Source organism: Sycon ciliatum, chromosome 4 (assembly GCF_964019385.1).
Source record: "Sycon ciliatum chromosome 4, ocSycCili1.1, whole genome shotgun sequence".
In the NCBI taxonomy this organism is placed as follows: Eukaryota; Metazoa; Porifera; class Calcarea; order Leucosolenida; family Sycettidae; genus Sycon; species Sycon ciliatum.
The window spans coordinates 35,584,165-35,608,273 of record NC_088646.1 but is presented as its reverse complement, the minus strand read 5'-3'; the positions used below and the strand labels follow the sequence as shown (position 1 = coordinate 35,608,273).

Sequence of the window (24,109 nt, the reverse complement as noted above, 5' to 3'; positions counted from 1 at the left end):
ATTGGTTGTACACGTGCTTCTCGAGGACTTTGCTAGCGATCGGTAAAAGTGAAACAGGTCGGTAGTTTCGCGGTTCAGAGCGGTCCCCGCCCTTGAAAAGTGCTCTCACGGATGCATGCTTGAAAAGCGCAGGAAACTTACTCTCCTCAATAGATGCCCTGAGAAGAGCACACAGGGAACCTGCCATCACTTCATGACATTTATTGAAAAGGATCGGAGGCAACCCGTCTGCTCCGGGAGCTTTATGTGCATTGAGATTACGAAGGATCTTTACAACGTCGGTGACCGTAGGCTGCGAGATAGCCAACATAGAAGTCTGGCGATGGGGACCAGATGGGCAGTGAAGGTGTGTCCGAATGGGGTCTGAAACAGTTTGTGCAAATGTGCGGGAGATACCAATGTGATCAGTCCCTCCTAAAGTGTCCTTGGTATGTCTGTGAAGCAGGCCATTGAGTAACTGCCATTGGCCCCTGGGCTGTTTACGGACGGACATGAATTGATGTTGATAGTACTGGGAGCGGAGACGCCTGTTCATTAAAGTTCCCTCGCGCCGAACTCGACGATATTCTTCGAAAGCTGCTGGGTCACTCGCTTTCTTACATGCTCGGCGATGGAGGTACTGTCGACGTGCCAATAGAAAACGTAGCTCTGGAGTGATCCATGGCTTAGGCGATTTCTTGTGTAGCTTTATGTTCTTGACCACATATGGATCGAGGTCATCAAGGACACCTCCAATGCTACCGTGCCATTTATCCACGAGTTCATCAACGCCAGTGCTAGCAGTGACATGCCGTCCTGTCTCAGTGAGGGCCGAACCAATCCTGTCAGACAGATCATCAAAGTCCAGGGTGGAAAGCGGTTTCTTTCTAGTCCTAACTCGGAGGTGACCTGGTCTGTTAAGGTGGCATTCAAGGTCTAGACTAGCTTTCACGGCAAAGTGATCACTAATTGGATCAGGCATTACACTGACATCAACAGCTACAAGGTCACCAGTGATACAAATAGGGTCCAAACATGAATCGGAGCGGAATCTGGTTGGCTCTGTTACAACGTTATGAACACAGTGGGTTGCACACATGTTTCGGAAGTGAGCTGGAGCTTGATCAGACAAGCAATTGACATTAAGGTCGCCGAGAATGCATAATGAGCTGTGCTTCACGCTTCGTGTTACGTTGTCTATGTAGGCGGTGAATATATCCCAGAATCCTACCCCTGATGAAGGGGGTCGGTAAACACATATCAGTGGTAAACGCCAAGTGACGTGTCCAGAGCTGCGAAATTCAAGCAGCGCACTCACTGCTTCTAGTTCACTGTCACACGGACTCAAATTGATATGCATGTACGTCAATTTGAGTCCGTGTGACAAATCCTCTCGGAAAAGTTGGAGACTCTCCGAAAAGTTCGAGAGCTGTTCTTATATCCTCTCCGACTTTTAGGAGGCTCTCCAAAGCTCTCCAAGCTCTCCAAGCTTCAGAGGTGGTTGAAACTTGGAGATTCCCGCGGTTTGGGATCAGCGCATGCGAACTACGACTGAAAGCCACGTGTTCATCATGAGTGTACGCATTTCCCTTTTCGCATACGCACATGCATTCATCACTCAAGATCGCGGCCCCTTTGACGCTTCAGTTTGCTTGACATGTGCAAAATATCTCCGAATTCTTCGAGACCCGTTCTTGAGTAATCCCAGTTTCTTCGACTTCTCTTTTCTTCTTCTTCTAGAAGCTAGAGAATATAAGAACGCACCCTAAAACTCGATTTTTGGGGGGAATGATGTTATTCTCAAAAATGGATAGATTTGAAAAAAAATCTAAAAAAAATCTAAAAATCACCCAAAATGCGAAAATTATTCACCCGTTGCCATGGCAACAAGATGGCTGCCAAATTCATTCGAAGCAGGGAGTCGTAAAATACCGGTATTTTACGACTCCCTGATTCGAAGCATGTACAGTACATGTTGGCATCAGGGAACCATAATTATGGCCTACAGGACATGTACCCGTGCATGCATGCACATCATCATGCACTGTCGCGCCGCCTGCCGGCCCCATCCTATAAACGTATAGTAGTGCCGGGCATATTTCGAGACTGACAAGACTCAAGAGTCAGGTTACGTCAGGTGTGGGGCAAGCTCAAGTCTTGCCAGCAGAAGCAGAAGAAAAAACCCTGTAGGCTAAAGTTTAGCTAACACTTGCAAAACTTTATGTTTTTTAAGAAAATCTGGTAAAAATCATGCCAAATTTGTTATTTTTGAAGAAAATCTGGCAAAAATCACGAAAGATGCATTTTTACAACGGGGATTCATTTTTACCCCCAAGATGCAAAAATTATGCAAAACATAATGTGGAAAAGCCTGGCACCTGGCCTGCTTCTTCAGTTCACAAAGCAGGGAGTAACATGTTGTAACAAGAGTACATAACCCCCCAGAGTGTGCAACGCCGATCCAGCTCTGCATAGGGTCTTGGTCGAGGTCGAGCGGAATCGGATCTTCTGATGTCATGCGTGCACTCCACACCAGCGCAAGGCCGGTCTCGAGGCAGGGCACCATTGTTTTTGATCCAAGAGTACCCGCGACTCCCCGGTTCCCCTCAGATGTGTACGGTATTATGACGCAAAGATCCGATTCCGCTCGACCAAGACCCTATGCCGAGCTGGATCAGGCGTTGCACACTCTGGGGGGTTATGTACTCTTGGTTGTAATTGTTGTTGGTCACAGCATATGTAACAAGGTGGAGTACACCGTGTTCGGAAACAGTGACCTTTCTACAACCATCCACGGTTGGTAGAGCCCGGGTCGGTTGCGACCATCTGAACCGTATGGATCTTAGACCCGGTTCTGACCCTCTTACTGTGACTTCAACTTATTCTACAGTCCATTCAGAAAAGGTTGAGCACTGGCTCTGGAGAGCTCCCGTGTTTGGCGATTTTGTGGTACACTGTGCAGTGCCGCGCGATTCGAAACTTGAAAAAGGGTCCAAAAAGGCACCTCAACTGGGGTTCGAACCGCAAATGTACTGATATGCAAGTGGAGTGAGTGGATTTTCATGGTTTTTACCCAATTCATTGCTTTGGGGGCAAAACCTGGCCGAAATCCTATTCTTGTTATGGCTTGCTTTTTGGAGAAATAGACTTCAAAAACACAATTGGAAGAGCATTCCATGTGGGATTGCCAAAAAAAAGAGGAGACGAAAACTCAAAATTTGACCCGTTTATGGCCAAAAGCTAGGATATCAACCTTTTCTGAATGGACTGTAGGGGAGTTTTTAGACTTCTCGTAACGTCAGTCTTGGTGTTTTTATGAGTATCAAGAAGACATCCAGGAGCAATCACAGAATACAAGACTGACGTTACGAGAAGTCTAAAACTCCCCTAGAATAGAGAGGGTCAGAACCGCCGGGTCTAAGACCCATACGGTTCAGATGGTCGCAACCGACCGGGGCTCTACCAACCGTGGATGAAAGGTCACTAGACATTGGGCGCTTTCGATTGCACGTTAACACAATTCTGGAACTGGTTTTTTTTAATTCTGGAATGACCAGAATTAGCGGATTCCGGCCTTGTAAACGAACGACTGGAATTCACAACGCATGTTATTCATGTCATATCACAAACAAAATTGATGGTAATCGTAAAAAGAGATCACGTACACCCTCGCGCGCACATGGACCCAGCATCGCGTACACGCCGGCCAGGGAGGCTCTTCGCGCGCTTGACTCATGACCAGACCGGTAACACACCGACTGTGCAATTCTGGCGCCAGAATTAGAGAAATCCCGCCCTCTCTTCAGAATTGACGGATTTGACGGAATTGGATAAAATCAATTCTAACGACGGAATTTGTCACTTTTTGTGTAATCGAACTGGGCATCAACAATAACTAATTCTAGAATTGACCGAAATGCGTGTAATCGAAAGCGCCCCGGCATAGCTAGCATTTTACGGTTCACGCTAAATCTAACGGCACTCATACCAATCACCCAAAATACCGTCAGTTTGGTATCGTTTCGACGATAGAAAGCTCTGTTTAGAGGGAAACGGTAAGATTCCACTACTGACTAGGGTTACATCACAAGTCGATCGTTGTGTCAGAAACCGAACCGCTAACCATGTCTTGAAAACACACAAAAACGGTACGAGTCCACGCAGACGGTCGGAGTAAGCGTGAGTGGTAAAATGCTAACCATGTCTACTGTTTCCAAACACGGTGTCCTCCACCTTGTTACATGCTGTCGACCAACAACATGTTTGAACAAAACAAGGTTCAGTTATCTACACTATGATAGTGTAAATACCAAGCAGGGAGTAGTACCGGCAAGCTAGCTGGACCCTCAGTACAATGCATACGACTACGAGAGAGTGCGTTCCGGTACTTGACCATGTGAAGACGAAAGTGCTGAATGCATGTTTTTAGGGCTGAAACAATTATGCCGATAACTCGCATATCGATCGTTAAGAGTGCAATCGATAATCGTTAGTGTTCAAAACGAGTGCTAACGATTTATTATGCATGCATATCAGTGACAGTATTCTAGCCCTTGCACTCCATCCGATAGCGAATACGAGTACAATCATGTACTTCCAAGCGCGGTAAAATTGATTTGTGGCTTTGAAAGAAATCGGGAGAGAAGACTTTGTCTTTTTGGTTCATTTGTGTTAGAGGTTGGAGATAAGAGCAGTTGCCAGAGGGTGATGACAAGATTCTTTGCTCTAGAAACAACATGAAATTCTCTAGTTCATGTTGATAAAACCAGCCAGATTTCCACAGATGTCAACAGTGCGGTACCACAAATTTTTTATTTGTACCAAAGGTATCATGGAATTTCTTCATAAACTGGTGTGCGAGGTACACAAGTAGAGCCGACAAGAATTGATAAAACCAATATATCGAATATTGGTTGATCGTTAGGAGTTATTGAATGATCGTTTCAGCCCTAATTTTTTTACTGATAGTAGCAAGAGTTCATAACCCCCATTGATAATAAATATACTCTTGCTTTCACTGTACGAGGTTTTGTGTATGAACAGTGCTTCCTGGCCCTGCATACTCAGGCTACAGACTCGGTGACAATATACAATGTACATAAAAATCCGAATAATGGCAGTGGCATAGGGTTATGTAGCCTTGTACTTTGTAGGCGAACAGCGACAAATCCACACATACAATTTTCATGATTGTGATGATAATCAACTGTTGTAATTAATTTTGTAATGATAAGAACTGTGCACATGTGCTAGCACGCTACACGTACTAGTGTTGCTACATTTATAACCTGATAGCGACTCACCAATAACAATTCTGTGGGATGGATTATCTTCACGCCCTGGCTACTGCCCCCTTCACGCCATCCACTTCCACATGTATATTCACTCACAATCTACGGTGACTTTCCTCACTCTCCCTCACCCAAGTGACCATCCACACGACCAGCACGGCAATATTTCTGCGCTGAACCAATAGTGAGACCCACTACCAGCCGGGCCATCGCCAAACTCTACTACAGTGTATGCTTTGGCCAAGTCCCACTGAAAATGTTACAAGTCGCCTGGTGATTGCATTGTGGATTTGTGCAAGAAACTCGGAGTTGCGACGAACTCTAAGTCTAACTCTGTAGACTGTAAGTATAACCTCCTTTATGCAGTTTTGTGTGTAACCTGATACATGTAGCGATACTGTTATCGCTAGTTTCCTGGCAGATTTCAGTAGGTACTTACTAGTGCGTTGCGCTTTGTCTTATGGGATCATCTTGTCAACAGTACCACTGCATTGAATAATTGTGGCCAATACAAGTCCGACAATACCTACTAGTAGTACTACCAGCCGGTGTGTGGCCAACTACAGACTAGACGTGCAGAGTCAGTGTAGTTCCTTGCTAGCACACACAATAGTGACAATACCCATGATAGCACACAATTGCACAAGCCCACACACAAGGTTTTGCAGTCCACTGCTCAGAGCAGAACCATTTTTTCACTTTATGGATGTGATTCTACAAAGTATGTAGGGCTAGGGGCACATAACTGTTACTTCATGGCTCAAAAAGACATCAATACCGTGAATACGTGACTAGAAATGGGTACTGTGCGCAGATACCACAAATGAAACAAAACTGTACTAGGCAATTGAGTAAAAGGCAAGCAACGGAAATGGGATCCATCTGACCCTGAATCAAACACATGCTGCTTAGTACAAGGAGCACGCAATACTATGAAGAAGAATACGCAGGGTCGGGAAACATTCACATGCAAATGTATAAAAAGCCGGCACGAAAACTGTGAGCTGATCCAAACATACATTGAAAGTCACTCGGAAACAAGGAAAAATACGTAAGAATGATAACCTGAGCAAAGCGAAACTGCCCACTACCACATCGGAGGAGTATAACACATTCAGACTAACATACTAATGGTACGTTCGAAGCAAGTACATCAAGCACAATGTGCAGAAAAGAAATCAAGACCTATGCAGTTTATGGCTAACAAACGATTATTTTTATGTTTCTATGAATCTGAGAGCTCACCAAGCACAGCGGCTGGAAAGTCTCTGGTTTGGGAGCAACACCACACACACACACACACACACACACACACACACACACACACACACACACACACACACACACACACACACAAAGCAAAATTTGCACGCGGGAATGCTTGGGAGGACAGGAGAATGCAGCGCTATCATTAGGCTACAGCATTACTTATCTTTACCTAAAGTCTAGTGGTCCTGCAATGAGGACAGGGGGCACGATCAAATCGATCTTGTTTTCAAATCCATAGGATTCAGCGGAGCAATAGAATTGCGAACAGAAACAATGCCCAACACACAGGTTGGAAACATTTAGTAAGGAGTAAAACGGTGTTGAGTGGCACAGGCCGCTGGTTTGGGGAATGCATGGCGTCCATGCTGCGAGAGGGTTTGCTGCTGCGGCATTGGTGGATGGCTGAGCGGGATGCTGGTGGCTGGGGCAACCACCGTCTGCTCAGTCACCACGTTCGGAGCTGCAGGCGACTTGCTCTCCTTGGAGAGGTTGGGTGCAATGGAGCGGTTTCCACGCGCACGGCGGGGAGGCTGCGACTGAAAGAAGCGTCCGTTCTCGGCACCGTGCGGTGGCTTGAAGTCAAGCCAGTTGGAACGCGGTCCAAACTTGTACTCCAGGCGAGCTCCACTGCTTCCTTTCTCCAAGATTCCCTGCACAACCAATACAACAATAATATACAATCGTTCGTCAGGTCTAGTGATAGAGGCCACAGAGTTTCATGTAATACGAGTCACCCTATGCACCAACAACTTCAATGAAATCCAATTGGGGTTAAGTGGAACGCAAACAAAAAATGCAGGGAAAAATCTGAACGCACCTTATCGTAATAATAACGCATGGCTCTGGACATTTTGTCGAAGTTCATGTCCTTCTTGCGTTTGTAGACTCCCCACAACTTGGCGAGAGACTGCAGGAAAGAACAAGAAACAAAACAGACATTACTACAAGTACTTGAAAAGACCGTGATCACCCAGAACCTAGTTGTACACCGTAGAATGTGTTCTACATGTATACGCCATGCATGCACACACGCACAGGCACACATGTATTCATGTATACGCCATGCATGCACACACGCACAGGCACGCATGTATTCTAGTTTCAGCCTCCTCAGACAATGCATGAGGTGCGTGCATACACGGTCTCAGTGATTCTGAACTTACGCTGGAGTTGACGATCTTGAAATCGCCTTCTTGCTTGTTCTTCCACTTCAGGATGTGCTCATAGCTTGAATAGTAGAGCGCTTCCAGAAGAAATTCCCAGAGGGCGACGATGGGCAAGTCGGTCTTGCCATACGGCTTGGGAAAGGCGTCCTTTGGAAGGGTGTGCATGTTCGGAAACTGAGCTGGTGGCACAGCCATCCACTGTCGACCAGTGGGCGCAGGGATGCAGTGAGCTGAACACGACAAGAGCACACACACCACGCTGGTTAATTATTCGTATTGGAAGAGCAACGATGTTACAAGCGTCACATTACACAATGCATGTAGCACCTGCAAGAACTGCAAACACACATTTCCTTTTCACAAACGAAATATACTTCCAAGTACCTTGGTCGAAGACGCTTGATGCAGACACATTGTTTGGACAATGAGGCATGGCGTTCAGCATTGGCTGCACATAGCTCATTGGCTTGGAGACAGTAGAGTTGGAGGAGAAGGGAGTCGAGTTGGAAGAGAAGACGGTCGAGTTGGAGGAGAAGGGAGTCGAGTTGGAGGAGAAGGCATTCGAGGGAGCGCGGAATGACACCGGAGCGGCAGCAGGCTCGTAGTCACGCGGCCCCGTCATGCCGCCGATGTTAGAGAGGCTGTGCGTGAGGTCGCAGGACGTGCCAGATGTGTTCAGCTCATTGGCAAGGTCGACGCTCGATGGTGAATATGGGTCGCTCAGCAAGTCATCTGTGCACATTAGGAGCATAATGAACAGCAACACAAGAGAAACATGAGCATGATTGTATTCCCACACAGACCGTCAAAAGACACCAGCATACTAACAGTTGTTACAGGACAACAGTACAGCTACTGACATGAACAGTACAGCTACTGACATGAACAGTACAGCTACTGACATGATGCGGCATTATAAAACTGAGAGCACTTGTCAATACCATGTACTTGGAACACATCAATGGCAGTGAGAAACCCTTTGCCACTCACCGACAAAACCATCCAGGGCAGCTATCTCAGGGAACCAGGCAGGATCACGTGGTGGGGTCAGGTAGGGGGTATCAGAGGATGCTGCAAGTACACAATCACACAAAGAGAACAAGGAGCATTTAGAGAATGCACAACAGACATGCAGCAGCCTCACTGCACACGGAATGAGCACACAGCAACGTTAATGGCTGGTATGCATTCAAAGCGAGGGCACAGAACAAACAGAGCTAATGTGCAGTCACTTACTTGAGCTTGGGGAGCCAGCCAAGTCGGTGTGAGACATGGGCAGCTGGTTGGAACTGTGGCCGAGGTTCTGCATGATGGTGTCCGCATTGAAATCATTCATGTAGTAGTGGTTGGTCTGGAAAGGATTGGTTGGGAATCCTGCACAATGAAACACATACACACACACCAACACACATACAATGAGCATGGCACGCTAAGAACTAAGGCTACTAGTAGTGCTGAGCACCAGCAGGGCAAAGCAACATGACCATACACGCAGGACAAGAAGTCAGTCACTAGTACTTGAGATCCAAGTTACAGCAACAACTGCAAGGCAACAATCTCCGAGTTGGTCAGTTGGACCTCAAAGCGGACCTCAAGACACTGGCACTCACCGTTGATGTGATTGTGATTCGGGCTGGAGTTGTTCATCGGAGAGAACTGGTCATGTTGCAAACCAGGCAGGCTGCAGTAGGAACCTTGACTATCGGCTGGACTGCCCACACTGCTGCTACTGCCAAAAGACGCAGGAGACAGTGGATCTCCATCTTGCTCTGCAGGAACAAGCGACAAGCATACAACACCTGTTTTCGCTAAAGAGCACCAAGAAAGAAAACTAGAGTGTCAATAACATTAGACTTGGGTGGGGTGGTTTCTTTGGTCCTCTTTTCTTCTCATAAGTCAATATCATTGCAAGTTGTTGTTGAAGTTCATATTGATCAAGCACAGCCACCCACAGCTATCCTTCCAACATAGAAAACACCTTCAGTGCAGGCCCGGGTATAGATCAAGGAATGGCTGAAGATACACCAACGACAAATCCTACCTTGTATCAGCTGAAGAGTGCTCATGAGCATTTCGTTCGGCGACGGATTGTTCCGCGATGCGCTGTTGTTGGCAATCATCCTTCGCGCCAGAGGAAAGAAAGACACACACACACAAAGTACAGTTTAGCACACACCAACTCCATGGCCTAGGTTCAGTGAGAGGAGGCAAGAGTTCATGCGCATGCGCCCGTAGACTGGCAGCTTGTCAACATGTGAAGTGTCTAGTGACGTCACGATCCAATGGCGATGGCGCGCGCAGCCCCACCCAAAGAGTCTTTTGATATCAACGCGGAAATCAAATTTATCAAGTGACTCAGCACAGCCGATTTTTCGCATCCTCTTACTCCAGTTCTCACCGACGCCAGCTTCAACACAGCAACGGTGCGCTCAGAAAAGAATCCTCGCACGATTTCTTCAAGTCCCAAGACCAAGTGAGCCAGAGCGACCGGCGACAGAACATGAACAAGCAACCAACGAAGGGAACATTATGTACAACATACCGCTAACTACGCGATGAGCGATAGTGTAACAACTACAACAGCAGCAGCAGCAGCAGCAGCAGCAGCAGCAGCACTTCTCTGCACGATCATCGCGATCAATTCCAGTTCTCACCATCCGTCTGGCGTGCCTAACTACCCACACACTGCACACAAGCGACACTATGGTATCACTTACCTGGCTGGAGAAGAAGGGCGACGCGACAAGGCAACGTGAGTTCCACTGCCGATGCACAGGTTTTGATCTGGGATGGCGAAAGACACGTTCGGTGGCACCTGCATGCAGCCACAGGAGGGAGAGAAGAGCAACCATGATCATTTAGCAAGATGTATTGCCACACACAACCAGTCACCTAGGTGTTGCCTCGAATCTAAGCTAAAGTAACATGTTGGTCACTTTCCCACTAGAGTAGCAATTGATTACGCGTTTTGTAGGGAGAAGCGCGTTCACAAGTCCATGCTACCGCTAAAAGTAAAAGGCAAAGCCGAAGAAGTCATCAAACTATGCGCATTGCTCCACGTGCAAACAATGAAGGAGAAACCAGTGGGGGGAGGAATGGGCCCCTACTTGTCCCCTGCATTGCACCATACTACAATAGATCAATATAGAGTGCTGCACCTCACTCACCTTGTAGGCGCTTTTTTCAAAAGGCCGAGTAGCACCCAGCTCACCAAGAGCAGGAAAAAGGCAAACGAACACTTCGACCAAAGAGCAGACTTTGGCCTTGTTTACGCAAAGTGCCGGATAGTCAAGGGCATGCTGGGTAATGCTCGATGTCCCCTTGCCTTGGCCTTGGCTTGGTGCGGCCTGCTGCGCGACCTGGTTCTCGAGGCCTCGCTGGTATCGTGCGTGGCTAGCTGACAGCTGGATTGGCAAGCGCACGCGCTAGGAACGCCAAAGCTATGCGGACGACGAAAACCGCGCTAGCTCGTCAACGGCGATGTGTCGAAGTGGTCCGACGCTCATGTTCATTGGAATCACATGTATGCGTAGCTAGCTTGCAATCAGTGTCTGCATATCAGCGACAAGAGTCACGACACACGTGCCTGGACTGGTGCCGGTACAGTGCTAGTGCTGTACTGTACAGCCTGTAGTCATAGTGTACTGTGTACTACTACTAGTATGTCGTTTGGCAGTGTATTCCTGCATGCTGTGCGTACATGTAACATACTAGTAGTCGTTACTACAATGATATGTACGACTCGTGCCCAGAATGTCAGACGCTCGGCACGTGAGCAATACCGCGGGGTCCGCGTGGGAAAGCGTTTGCTCAGAGAGTTTCGAAAGGCAGGACATGTGCGACACGAAGTCGAAGATCATAGTTCATACTGACTTTTTATGCCTGTAGTGTAAGGCTGTATAGGCTGTAGTGTTATCTGGTTATGGTTATCATGCATAGCATGGTTATGCTCTAGATTGAGTCTTGTTTGGTGAGAGTAGAATGACAGGTCTACTCGATCGCGTAGTCAGTAGGAGAGCATGCAGTTCACCAGACAAGAGGCTGACCAATGAGCGATCGAGTAGCGAAGTAAAACCGCTAATGACTAATGTAATGATATGAGTGTTAATATGTGTCTCGTGCTTCCCTTGGCCTTGGCCCTGCCCCTGTCACCTGTGCCCTGCGATCGCGAGGCGACGGTGCTTAGCCAAGACTAAAGTCAAGACTCAAGTGCTAGAACAGTAGAAGAAGTGGCTTTGGCTGGCATGGCTGGCTGCCATGCGACGTGACGTCACTCTGCCCAGCCAGGAGGATATCTCCTACACTACAGACCCTGGTCTACAGTCTACTCTAGCTCTGCTGACAGGGGAGGGGTCTGTTTGGCTCTACTGCGAATAGCTCTTTGCTTCTCACTCAGTCGCACGCTGCTTCATGCACACCGTCTGCACCCTTCACGCTCATGAAAGCCGTGGTGATGTGGAACCAAGCGCTGTGTATCCAGAGACTTGCACATGTTGACCGTTTCAGGCTTGGCTTGCAATGCTGGCTGCGCAAGCAAGATCAGCACAATACTCGTGGATGAAAGAAAGGCTTTGTTCCAAATATACACCAGCACGCGGCTTGAGCTTTCACGTCCTTGGCCGATTGCATGAAAAGAAGGTCAACTACCTTGACCAAAAGATCTAAATGTATGAAACGTTTCACCCCCCCCCCCCCCCTTGCTAATGCTTGCGTTTTGCGGGGCGAACAGGTCGCGCGTATGACAATGGGACTACTCAGACCGTTTTGCGAACCACCGTGATTCAGCTTAGTCGACCATCTTTTCGGCCAAGTAAAGTTAGATTATAGTTTCAGATCGGATCATGATTTGCGTGCTTTCTCACGTCGTTCGCTTTTTTATTTTATTAATTAAAGCCAGTTTAGACCCAGTGTCTGGAACGTTTCTGAACTTTTTTGTAGGGTGCAAAGGGGCGTGAAGCAATACTACTCGTAGTATTGCCAGTTCAACAGAGCTGCTCAGCAGGTCCGCGCATTGGGACTGGTTGCTGATGTGTACATGGTTACTACATGTACAGTACAGTAGGTGGCTTGTCAGAGTTACGAGAGGGGCGCAGTTCCATTTTGTGTGGTTCGGAAGATGAACTGGAATTACTCGCCTCTACTACTGTACAATCATGTAAATGTACATACATCATGTACATCTACATGTACATGTATATGGTTGTGTGTGCCTTCGAATTTGGGCCAGCTTCCTACTGCTCAGTGCAACCGTGTTATTAATTTATTATAATGTACATTGCAGGGAAGTGATCATGGTTCAATGAGCACCGTGTTGGAGGTAAGTTACATGTACATGTATGATGTAGGTCTTTAATGCAGGTGCTAGCCTACTTTTAATTAATTAAAGTACATGTACTAGTATTCTAGAACGTGTTAATAGGGTGACTGAGAGTTCGGATACGGCTTCACTGCTTCAACTATTACTTTACAATGCTATGTACTGTACATTCACATTGCGCATGTAGCTGTCAACATCCACCCGCATCTGCATGCGTGATGCACTGAAGTCTGAACGCATTGCAGATTATTGAAGTAACTAGGATTAGTAAGAACATGGTGTGCACAACAGCGGAACTGAATATCCTAAGCCAATAGCACGTTTGAATCTAGACTGCAAGGGACACAGGTGGTGGTGAGTCCCGTACTACTGCCGTACTGGTGAGCACGAAGGATGATTCTATGCAAATGTACACTACTAGGAGACTGCTACTGCTATTTCGGGAAGGTGTGAAAGAAGGGAGAGGTTTGTGTGCCAACTGTAGTCTAGCTACACCCAAATGTTCCTTCCTGTGTTTCCAGGGCTAACCAGTACTGGGCAGTACTGGGCAGTACTGGGCAGTACTGGGCAGTAGTAGTTTCATGCACAGCAGTGACTATAAAGTTAGGTCCGTCCACAGCATCATGATCGCAACTAACTTGCCATTCAGTATTCAGGCTAAACTCGCCTAAACTTGGCTAAAGCAGTAAAGGGGCAAACAGTTACTACTGTACTGAACACACTACATGCACATGTATGTCCATTGTATTTCCATGATTCCGGTGAATACACTGTCTGTACAATGTAAGTGCCTAGGCTATGGTCTGAACTACATGTATGAAGATGAAACTACATCAAGAGGTGCAGCGCATATATTATAATTATTACGGTCTTCGCAGAGCAACTAGCACTACAAAACGTGCTTGTGGCAGTTGATGAACAGGAGCCAGAGATTGTCGCGATGAATAACTTGAACATTCTAAAATAACCAAAGGCTGAAATACCCGTGGTTGTCCAGATTCAATGTACACTGTATGCTATGCAACTCACTAGTGGTGTGATACATACATGTACCCCATGCACATCGTGCTCGGTGGACGCAGATACATATACATGTACATGTACATGCAGTGCATTTGGAGTCCCACATCTGCCATGGTTATTCGATGGCATTCCCTCTGCTTATTGGATCTTTTACTCTTAGCGCACCATACCAAGAGTCCGGGGCTATGGTATTACAATAGTTTGCGCTATACATGTACTGTAACTACAAAGTGAACGATTCCCCTGATTGTTGTTGTCAAATGTTGCTATTTCCGATCTGCGCCTCTGTTTAGTGTTGTCAACCTTCCTCTGCAAACACCCAGCTGCTCTGTGCGTCACGTACCCGACTCTAGCCTTCTAGGGTATCCGGTGGCACAGTCCCCATCCAATTGCTGGTTCCATTGCATTGGCATTACATTAGCATTGGCACATCCGATTTCTTCCCTACTGTTTATCACTGCTAGATCAATACCATACAAATTCAGTACTCCGATTAGCTGTGCTGCATCGTGTTCTGTACAATCATGCAGATCGCTGAATAGCTTGGACTGGACGGGCATCCCCGCTCAATTAGCCTTGGGCTAGTGTAGGATGCCAACAAGGCGGTTTAGCCTCTGGCCAGTCTGGGTCTGTCGTTGCCACATGGAGCCACAGAGATTCGTTTGAGGTCAACACCTACGGCGTACGGCTAGTGCGAACACTGAATACCTGCACATGACGCTCCCATGTGGACAATTTCTCCGGCACCAACCATGTATCTTCAGCTACTTGTGTATACAAAGAGGCAAGAGTAAAATAATGTACCCTGGTCCCAGGAGCTTGGTAGTTTTCTGTACGCCTGCTTTCGCATCCCACCAAGAGGGCATAACTCCCAGAGGGAGTGTGCACTCTCTCTTCTCAGCCTACATAGTCGTTTACTCCGGCTTCAGGTGTCCTACGTTTTTTGACATCTCGAGCCAAAGATTCGACAAGCTATTTAAGCTTGCACTGGCATTTCAACATTTGGCATTCAGGTGTCTGAGTGGTTCGACGTCATTACAGCGAGCGATGACAGATGCTACAAACTGCGCGTGCCATCATCATTGAAATGCACCTGTCTGTCCTACACCACTCCAAACCAGAGAGCCGTCCAAACTGTGGGTGGACTCCCTGCTCTAGACTCGTACTTGAAGTAGTAAATTGGACGTAGTCATGTCAACGTCAAACTGTAACCAATGGTAACTGCAAAGTTTTAACGGATACTCGTACTGTTAACAGTATGTATTGTTGTAGCTACAGCCTAGAGTCATGGACTACACATTATGCAGGGAGATAGTCGGTGTGACGACTCCCCGATCTTATGTTTGTCATGACAATTGTAGTTTACAGTCCAGACAGAAGGGAGACATTGTCATTGGTGTGCCAAATGCCATATCCATGATGTCAACAGTTCATACGTGTACAATCATACTCGTGTCGTGTTGATGATATCGGCAGCCGAGCGCGAGATGGTTGCTTGCTACGTCACACGCGGCTGAGCGACGCGCCAAGACCATTCGCGCAGCGGGCAGGTAACAAACAAGAAGAACAGGGACGCAGGGACGAACATCTGCAGTCCATACACACACACACGCACGCATTCATTGCACAAGGCTGCAGCATGCAGTCCTCCTGTTTAGAACGCGTTTAGAACTCCTGCTGGAAACTCCATTGTAACCACGAATTGCGTGCAAAATTGTCCCGGACATGCTATTTTGTTCAAACAACAAACTTTGCAACCAAGAGTACTCTCTTACGTACTCTTGCTACAACTAATAAGTCTGTGTGCATGGTAGATCTACTACTGCTAGTATCTACATTTTACTTTGGAGGGATATGTAGATATCCACGGGCACAGGTACATGTACATTGTCATTTTCTGACTGGTGCAGACTGATTTGTGCGAGACACGCATGCGTGCGATGCGTTGCTTCTATTTCCACTACGTACCCTCCGAGACCTTCTGGACACACTGTGGTTTTTGTAATAACCACACTTTTTTACCACAGTGTGTCCAGAAGGTCTCGGAGGATACAATTTCGTGCGAAGAAACAAATATGGTTGTAATCTTTCACTCATCGTTTGGCCATTGGACCAGCAGCCAGCGTTTCCTTTTTTTTAAATGCCTATGGAGGTCCATGGTAAATGCCTTCGGTGGAGCAGGATGGCAACTTGTAAGCCCTTCCATTTGAAACGCCCGTCGCAAAATCCCAGGGCATGTGCGTTCCTAATACATGTATTATTATTTTGTGGTGAACATTTGGTCATGATAATGTATTGGGTGCTAAGTACTTGCCCTAGCACTGGGTTATACTATACTCTATTTACGCCGAGTCACGAATACATGTAGATAACAATTGCTGTCCGTCCATTGGCGCTGTGTCACTGTCAGTCCATTCCATTAGTGGTACGACGAATCCCGGCTTGTATTGTTTTGTAATCCTGGTGGGCTGGTTGGGATAGCCTGCTGGATGTAGTCAGTCGCAGGTACTGGCAGTAGCAGGAAATTCATCCAGTGCATGTGACGTTGTGGGCATGCGTCCTCGTTCCAATGTCAGGCGTGTCCATGTAGCGCCGAGAATAGTGGCACTATTATAGATCTGCACCTACTATTGCTTCACATCTTACGCAAGTAAAGCCTTAGCTAGAGAGGGCCTCTCGAAGTCCACAACCATGGCGATCTCCCTCGCCCTCGATCAGACAGTGACATCAACGCCACAGCAGGGAGACCATCATGTGACAACCCATTAGGTTAAGGATTGGTAGTTGCCGGTGGTTCTACAGGGTGGTCTACTCTTGCAAAAGGGTGTTTGGGGAATCCACATTTCACGCAAGTGGCAAGCCCTACATCTGGCCTAGCATAGGCATCTATACGTAGTAAGGCCTCCTACAAAGTTTCTCAGCAGATCATATTAGGAAGATTGCGGAAACCGCCAAGACAGGACCATCCCTGACACTGACTCGACGACTTGTGTAAACTCACCCACATGCCATGGGAGGACACAAGTTAAACATACGCAGACACAGTGATACAGGGACATGCGCGCACACAGACACATGCCCGTACGCGCGCACATACACACACACACACACACACACACACACACAGATACATGTACATACAATGTAGGTGCGTAGAGGCTACATGTATAATTATGGGAAAAACTGGACTGGAGGATAAAGGGTAAAATAGTCAGCAATCGATGCCAGCGTCGAACACTGCCATGCAATGTGATTACCATGTCACCAACTGTCCACTGCTGATAGGCTAAACACTACTTCCAAATTCCCATCCGCATTCCCCTTTGTCAGTTTACAGCAGGCATCCTTGTTTCAAACGTTGCTCGGCGGTGTGCACGATAAGTTCTCAAGACAGCGCTCAAGGCGAGCGTCAAGGACGCCTCGTGAGACGCAAAGGGTGGATGGTTTAGAGGGATGGTTTTGTCAGAAAACCTCCAGTTGTATCGGTCCATTGAAATTCGAAATCCATCATAATTATTGTGTGACTGAGCTCATGAGATTAGCATACGCCTGCAGCCACGGGCGGAACGGTCACACGAACTCGTCGAGCCACCACGCACTTCCTAAAATACATCGCAGTCGATCAGTGTGTGCCTTGAGCACAATGCACACTGGTATCACTGTGATCAGCTGAGAACAATCCAATCTCCGAGTATTCAAAGGTGGGTAGTGCTGGGTACTCCCCGGCAGGACCGGATGGATGGTTTCCATTAGAAATTGCTTTACTACTGGCACTGTACCAGGAACTTTAATATCCTACCTGCTCGAATCCTCGAGCATGTTTTAAAAGTTCAACTACCTTGCATCTACATGATTGTATACAATATGTGTGGTTCTTAGCGACTTGAAGTTGGCTGTGGCACTGAATTCAATCATATCTTAGGCCTTAGTCATTATGAGGCTCGGAAGACCGTGGGAAGGCCGAGAAGGCGGCCTTGTTCACTGTGTGAATTTGTGGTACCCGATTCTGAACTAGGACCTGGGGGAATTACGACTCCTACTATCTGCTGCTTCATGTTTCAACGAGCATGAGTCCTGCAGGTGTTTGGTCGTATGTACCACCACGTTGAGGACATTGTTCATTCTTACCAATTACCATGTCCTCGCATCAAACTCGCAACTCCATATTAGGTTATGTAATCGGTTATTAGGTTTTAGGTGACCCTCACTTAGTTACCGGGATTGATAGCTGCGGGTGATCGTAACTTCAAATCAAAATGATACAAAAGGCCTATTTCACCATGTTTTTGCCTCTTCATTTGTACGGAGTTAGTAGAGCATTTCAACATTGACCGTGTTCGGTTCGTCCATAATCGTGTAACACAGTCAGTATACCTACTAGAGCCAGAGGCTCTCTTTGATCTCTGGTCATGCATGAACATGTGCATGCACACAATCATTGTGTGATCACTTGCTAGTTGCCATCACGCAGATCATATCACAGCTTTGTAGTGTGTTATGCATGCTGGTGACGGTAAGCAGTCGTCCATTTTTGGACATCGCCAAGCGTCAAGCAGTGTGGCGAGAGCATAATCACGCCCGTAGACGATATAACGAACTGATTATGGGCAATGGCGCAGCTGTGTCTGTGCTTAGAACGTTCAGCAGCGAGACTATCGCCAACTGAGTGCAACCATGCGAGTTGCAGGCATGCACTGGTAAATATTAAAATAATGTCTTGGTCACATGCACAGCATGCAGAGCGCTGGAACGATGTCATTGAGAGACCACCTGCAAAGATGGAGCAAGTAGTTGTGTAGTGTATGTTTTGGAAGCGCTGCTCGCCATCTTGGCGCTCTTGGTAGACTTTAAAAATTAAAATACACTCTATCCAATGATCAGCTAGCTGTACATGCAAGACTATAACCATGATTACCGCCATAGTCTTGGACTTGGTACAGTCATGCACATGTACAATACAAAATACTGTGCTGACAGTGACAGGGCAGTGCAGGCAGCATGGGGTACTTGTAATGATGTGCAAGTTAGGTAATCTTTACCAACAAGTCTTGCAGAAAGGTCTCCGAGCTGGCAACACGTTAGAACAATACGATCTGTACCAACAACACAACAAGTAACAACTTAATTACTTCAAGTATATACATGCACGCCATACATCTACATGTAGGTCTTGTGACTCTTGTATCGTACGTATCGCAGTACATGTAGCTGATCTGGACTACATGTACTGCGATTGGCAACGTCGGTGATATTTTCAGTGCACAATGGAATCCAAACGAGCAGGGTACCAATGGTCGTTGTAAACGGAGAGGCCGATGCCGTGATGGTGAGAACGTGCGCGTTGCGATGAGACTGGCTGAAAGAAAATCAAGAATATACCTGGTACCCTGTTACGTTTTGATCTCCTGCCGAAGAGCACCTTGTCGAAGAATACGCACGCGCAGATTGCGAAAACACCAACAGTAATGGGAAGGAGATCAGCGATATAGTACGAGGCCTCAACACGGGATCAGATATAACCCACAGTTCTTCCAAACACGACATCGTTAGGGTTAGGGACTGGAGACTCTGAGGGGTTGGTACCAGTCCTACTGGTCGCACACATAATGCCACTGGTTTGTTTCGCAGTGCATCGAGTATCTTAGACTAGCACCAAGACTAAGCGACCCCCCCCCCCCCTCCCCCCCTCCCCCCCCCCCCCCCCCCGATATATCGCTAGCCTTTGGGTAGTCCTGAAATACAGATTATTAGTAATAGTAATTGAGAGCGAGAGAGAGAGAGAGAGAGAGAGAGAGAGAGAGAGAGAGAGAGAGAGAGAGAGAGAGAGAGAGAGAGAGAGAGAGAGAGACAGACAGACAGACAGACAGACAGACAGACAGACAGACAGACAGACAGACAGACAGACAGACAGACAGACAGACAGACAGAAAGAGACAGAGACAGAGACAGAGACAGAGAGAGACAGAGACAGAGACACAGACAGAGACAGAGAGAGACAGAGAGACAGAGAGGGAGGGAGGAGGGGGGAGAGACAGAGAGAGACAGAGAGAGGGAGGGAGAGATAGATATATAGATAGATAGAGAGAGAAAGGGGGGGGGTTATGGACTCTTGATATCGATGCTCATTATAAACAATGGAGTACGAAGAGGAGAGTCTACATACACGTGTGCTCCTCAGGTGGGTCACTGAGCACGTTCAAGCTCGGTTCGTGGTTCACTCCATGGCGTGAACCGTTCTTTGTTGTGTCCCATTGTGAAGTGGCAGACTGCCAGTCCATTGTGACACCGTAAGTGTTACTGCAGTCTGCACTCTGTAGTCACAGCGTAGTGTGCCCAATGTAAGTTTTCCAACCTCGACACCAGCAGCATGATGGACGAAACGTTAGATGGATGGCTTCCAAAATATTGAATAGTTACGAAACGTTAGATGGATGGCTTCCAAAATATTGAATAGTTACGAAGCAGTCACATTCAGAGGCTCAGTTTTCGTCACTGTTGTGTGTTGTTGTTGTTGTGATGGCCTATGGAGCCAGATTCCGATTATGGATTTAGATTTCGGAGGCCATAGTCTCTGTTGGTGTGTTTGTGGGTGCTATTTATTAGGTACATTGTAGGTAGCTAAAATCAAGTAGTACCACGCAGTGCTTGACGAATGAAATGCAGGTTGGTTAAATCATGACACATTCCTGGCACTGCCTAGCACCTCTCTCAACCGTACCTCTCAGCAAAAACGTGGGTTGGCTCAAAGGGCTCTTTGCCACCAGGTGATAAAGGTAAAGTGGAGCTCAGCCGGACACCGGACTTCTCCTTACGATTCTAGCCGGACTGTAAACGTTATGTGCGAAGTGAGGGCTGGAGCTAGGTTGGCACTTCAAATCCGTTCCTACATCTTTACGGTTGCGGCAGTGGCCAGTATAGTACTACAGTATTAGTAGAACATCGTTGCCAGCGCTTGCACCTGTATTTCTGTTTCGTGAGTAAAGGACACTTGCACAGGAATGCATTCTGAACCTAGATATGTGGATAACGATGAGAGCAACACCCACGCACACAGTTATCTCAATGCATCCTAGTAGTAGTAGTAGCTGCTGCTCCGCCTATGTTGCTAGTTGACTGTTTAGTCGAGGAGAGCTCGAGAGAGTGATCATCATGATTCATATTCTCAACAGTGCGCAAGGAGTACAGACCGTGCGTACAAGTATTGTAGTCAATGTGTGGCTGATGGCCTGATGCTCTCGGCTGTCCTGGACTCCTAGATCCTGGTCCACTCCTACAATTGTACATGTACATGACATTGCAGATCCTATTCATACTCATAGCACTGTGTGCATGCAACACAATACACCATAGTAACCGAGTATGTGCAGCCAGTATTCTCTAAGTACATGACATGCAATTAGCTAAATACAAAACAAGCGGGGTATGATGCCCCACTAACAAAGTGACAAACATCTACATGTATGACTACGTGCAAGAAGTTGAAGATGTTTGGTGAATTGCGGGTACTAGTACTGTAGACAGTGTAGTCTAAAATAGCCGCAGCATTCAGTTTTCACACATTGAATCAGCAAGACATACACACTGTACATTACATTATACAATTGCTATTCAATGGCTACAATGCAGACCCAGACGCACCTAGCACATCATGACATGTACATGTACAGCACTGCACTGTACTATCTGTGTCTATCAACTGTTTGGTGTACAATGTAGTTATACGTTTGCGCACTCCACCAATACGTATCAGCAAAGTACGCAAACACACGCAACTACCCGGTATACCCATTGTCAGCTGATTAGGATCGCCCTCGCACAAGGACATTAATTAAATTTGTTAAAGGTCGAGCCTAGGCATGTACATAATTGTAAAATATTCTTCATCTCAGGATTTCCGAAGGACACAGGGATCCATTATTGGAGACACTAACTGTGTGCTTTTATCCAATGTACATGACTGTACTGTTCTTACCGATTGTCATCGCTTTCATAATAGTGGCCAGAACTGCCCGTTTGCCATGCGATGTAAACTAAATAAACAAAATGTTAACAACAACAACAACAACAACAACAACAACAACAACAACAACAACAACAACAACAACAACAACAACAACAACAACAACAAAATTATGAGCTCCCATAGCTCAGTCCGTTAGAGCGTCGTGCTAATAACAACAACAACAACAACAACAACAACAACAACAACAACAACAACAACAACAACAACAACAACAACAACAACAACAACAACAACAACAACAACAACAACAACAACAACAACAACAACAACAACAACAACAACAACAACAACAACAACAACAGCAACAAAAACAACAAACAACAACATGCATTATATGGCGGGTAATGCACACCCCGGACGGTGTCCGGACTCCGGAGCAAGGAACGTCAGTAGTCGTTGATGTTCGTTTGTTACTAGTCTACATTGTGCATGTATATGTATGCTCTTCACCAACGCTCTCAATCTCCTTGCGACCTGGGGTATGGTCATATATCGCTAAGCCACCAGGCGCCGGTGACCAGCGATAGAGTGTTCTTGAAGTTACTTACCCGGCTCAGCTGATGCTAAGCCAGTAGATCACATTGAAATCGCGTCCGAATCTGGACACGTTCCCTGGGCAGCCTTCGTCAAGTGGAAACAGTGCTTCTTGTGCCATGGAGGTTTTGACTGGAAGCCAATGCTGGTTTTATACATCGTGTTATTACTCAGCGTTATTTGCAATAATAATAATAAAAAGAACGAATTGCTGCCTTCTTGCCTGGACAAGTGGATTGTCCAAGCTCTCACAAAAGGAAGAAGAAAGGAAAGAAGTATTGTGAAGCATGCATAAATGTGTGTGTGTGTGTGTGTGTGTGTGTGTGTGTGTGTGTGTGTGTGTGTGTGTGTGTGTGTGTGTGTGTGTGTGTGTATGTGTGTGTATCACGGAACCAGACGAACCGGGCTATGGTGTGATATGCCGGTAGGTAAATACGAGCGCCTGAGTCCCATTCACACAAACTTCCTTTTACATTGTGTATACTTGAAGGGAATACAATGGCAGCACTCAAGTCAGTGATTAGTATTGTTGCCAGAACGATATCGTCCAGATAAACACACAGGTACTACTGTCACAAGAGATTGAAAAGAAGCATCCGGTAAAGAGAAGAAAACACCCAGAATAGCATCTGGACACTCCTTGATATCTTAAAGTCATTATGGACTTGCTCAACCTTCCGAACCTCCAGCCCTTTTCCTTTCCACACAACAATATCAGCAGAGTAAGTGGTTCGGCCCTGGGTAACCTCTTCTCCGAACGGACTAAGCTACAGTCAGCATTACTTGCCATTAGTGCAAACAGTTTGAATGAGTTACTTGTACCGTTATGTTCATGAGTCATGGAATTATTTGCCTTCTTGTTTATCGACTCTAAATAAAGGTAATGGCACAAAAGGGCTTCTGTGCTTCGTGTGCTGATTTGTTTCCCTCCGACTAAGACTCCACTCTAAATAAAACGAACAACAGACAACAAGTGTAGATCTATGCTAATATAATAGTAGAGAAAAAGGACCAAGGAACTACAAGTTACGCTATAATGCCCCACTAACGCCACCCGTTATTTGACAATCAACTCATGCGATAACATTACACAACACTGTAGAACGTCAGCGCTGTCAGTCAGTTTTGTGTAATGTTATCGCATGAGCTGATTGTCAAATAACTGGTGGTGTTGGTGGATATTATAGCATTAAAGCATAACTTGTAGTTCCTTGGTCCTTTTCTCCACTATTGGCTCTCCATCCAAGTGTAGATCTACATAATTATCATTTAAAAAAAATTAATGATCTACATGTAATGTAAATCTACACTGTCGCAGTAGTCATGTTGAAGAAGCTACTCGTCTACGACACAAGTCACTGGTCATCCGTTATAACTTATAACCAGGGAGTCAGGCCTGTGCGACTCCCTGGTTATAACGTTAGTCAGTAGAACATGGTAGACGCTAGCCCTTGGCCGATAATCCTCGAAAAACTGACAGATTCTGTTCGAAAAGCAGTGAAGTGTT

General features: G+C 46.5%; 2 protein-coding genes across 2 annotated transcripts in view; both read right to left on the bottom strand.

Annotated features, from left to right (window-relative positions):
* The window catches only part of LOC135815910 (nucleoporin NDC1-like), a 27,037-nt gene extending 21,538 nt beyond the window's left edge, over nucleotides 1-5,499 (bottom strand). The window contains exon 1 of the mRNA XM_065329262.1: nucleotides 5,283-5,499. The gene's annotated coding sequence lies outside the window, so the exon portion shown is untranslated. The remainder of the gene's footprint in view (nucleotides 1-5,282) is intronic.
* A 431-nt stretch (nucleotides 5,500-5,930) lies between these two features.
* LOC135815913 (uncharacterized) lies at nucleotides 5,931-11,128 on the bottom strand. Its single transcript, XM_065329265.1, has 10 exons — nucleotides 10,873-11,128; nucleotides 10,423-10,520; nucleotides 9,747-9,826; nucleotides 9,316-9,474; nucleotides 8,942-9,079; nucleotides 8,696-8,776; nucleotides 8,090-8,437; nucleotides 7,703-7,935; nucleotides 7,357-7,446; nucleotides 5,931-7,189 (listed from the first exon to the last, which is right to left on the bottom strand). The coding sequence occupies exons 3-10, from the start codon at nucleotides 9,823-9,825 to the stop codon at nucleotides 6,839-6,841; spliced, it is 1,479 nt and encodes a 492-aa protein (XP_065185337.1). The 5' UTR covers nucleotide 9,826; nucleotides 10,423-10,520; nucleotides 10,873-11,128; the 3' UTR covers nucleotides 5,931-6,838.
* Between the last annotated feature and the right edge of the window lie 12,981 nt (nucleotides 11,129-24,109).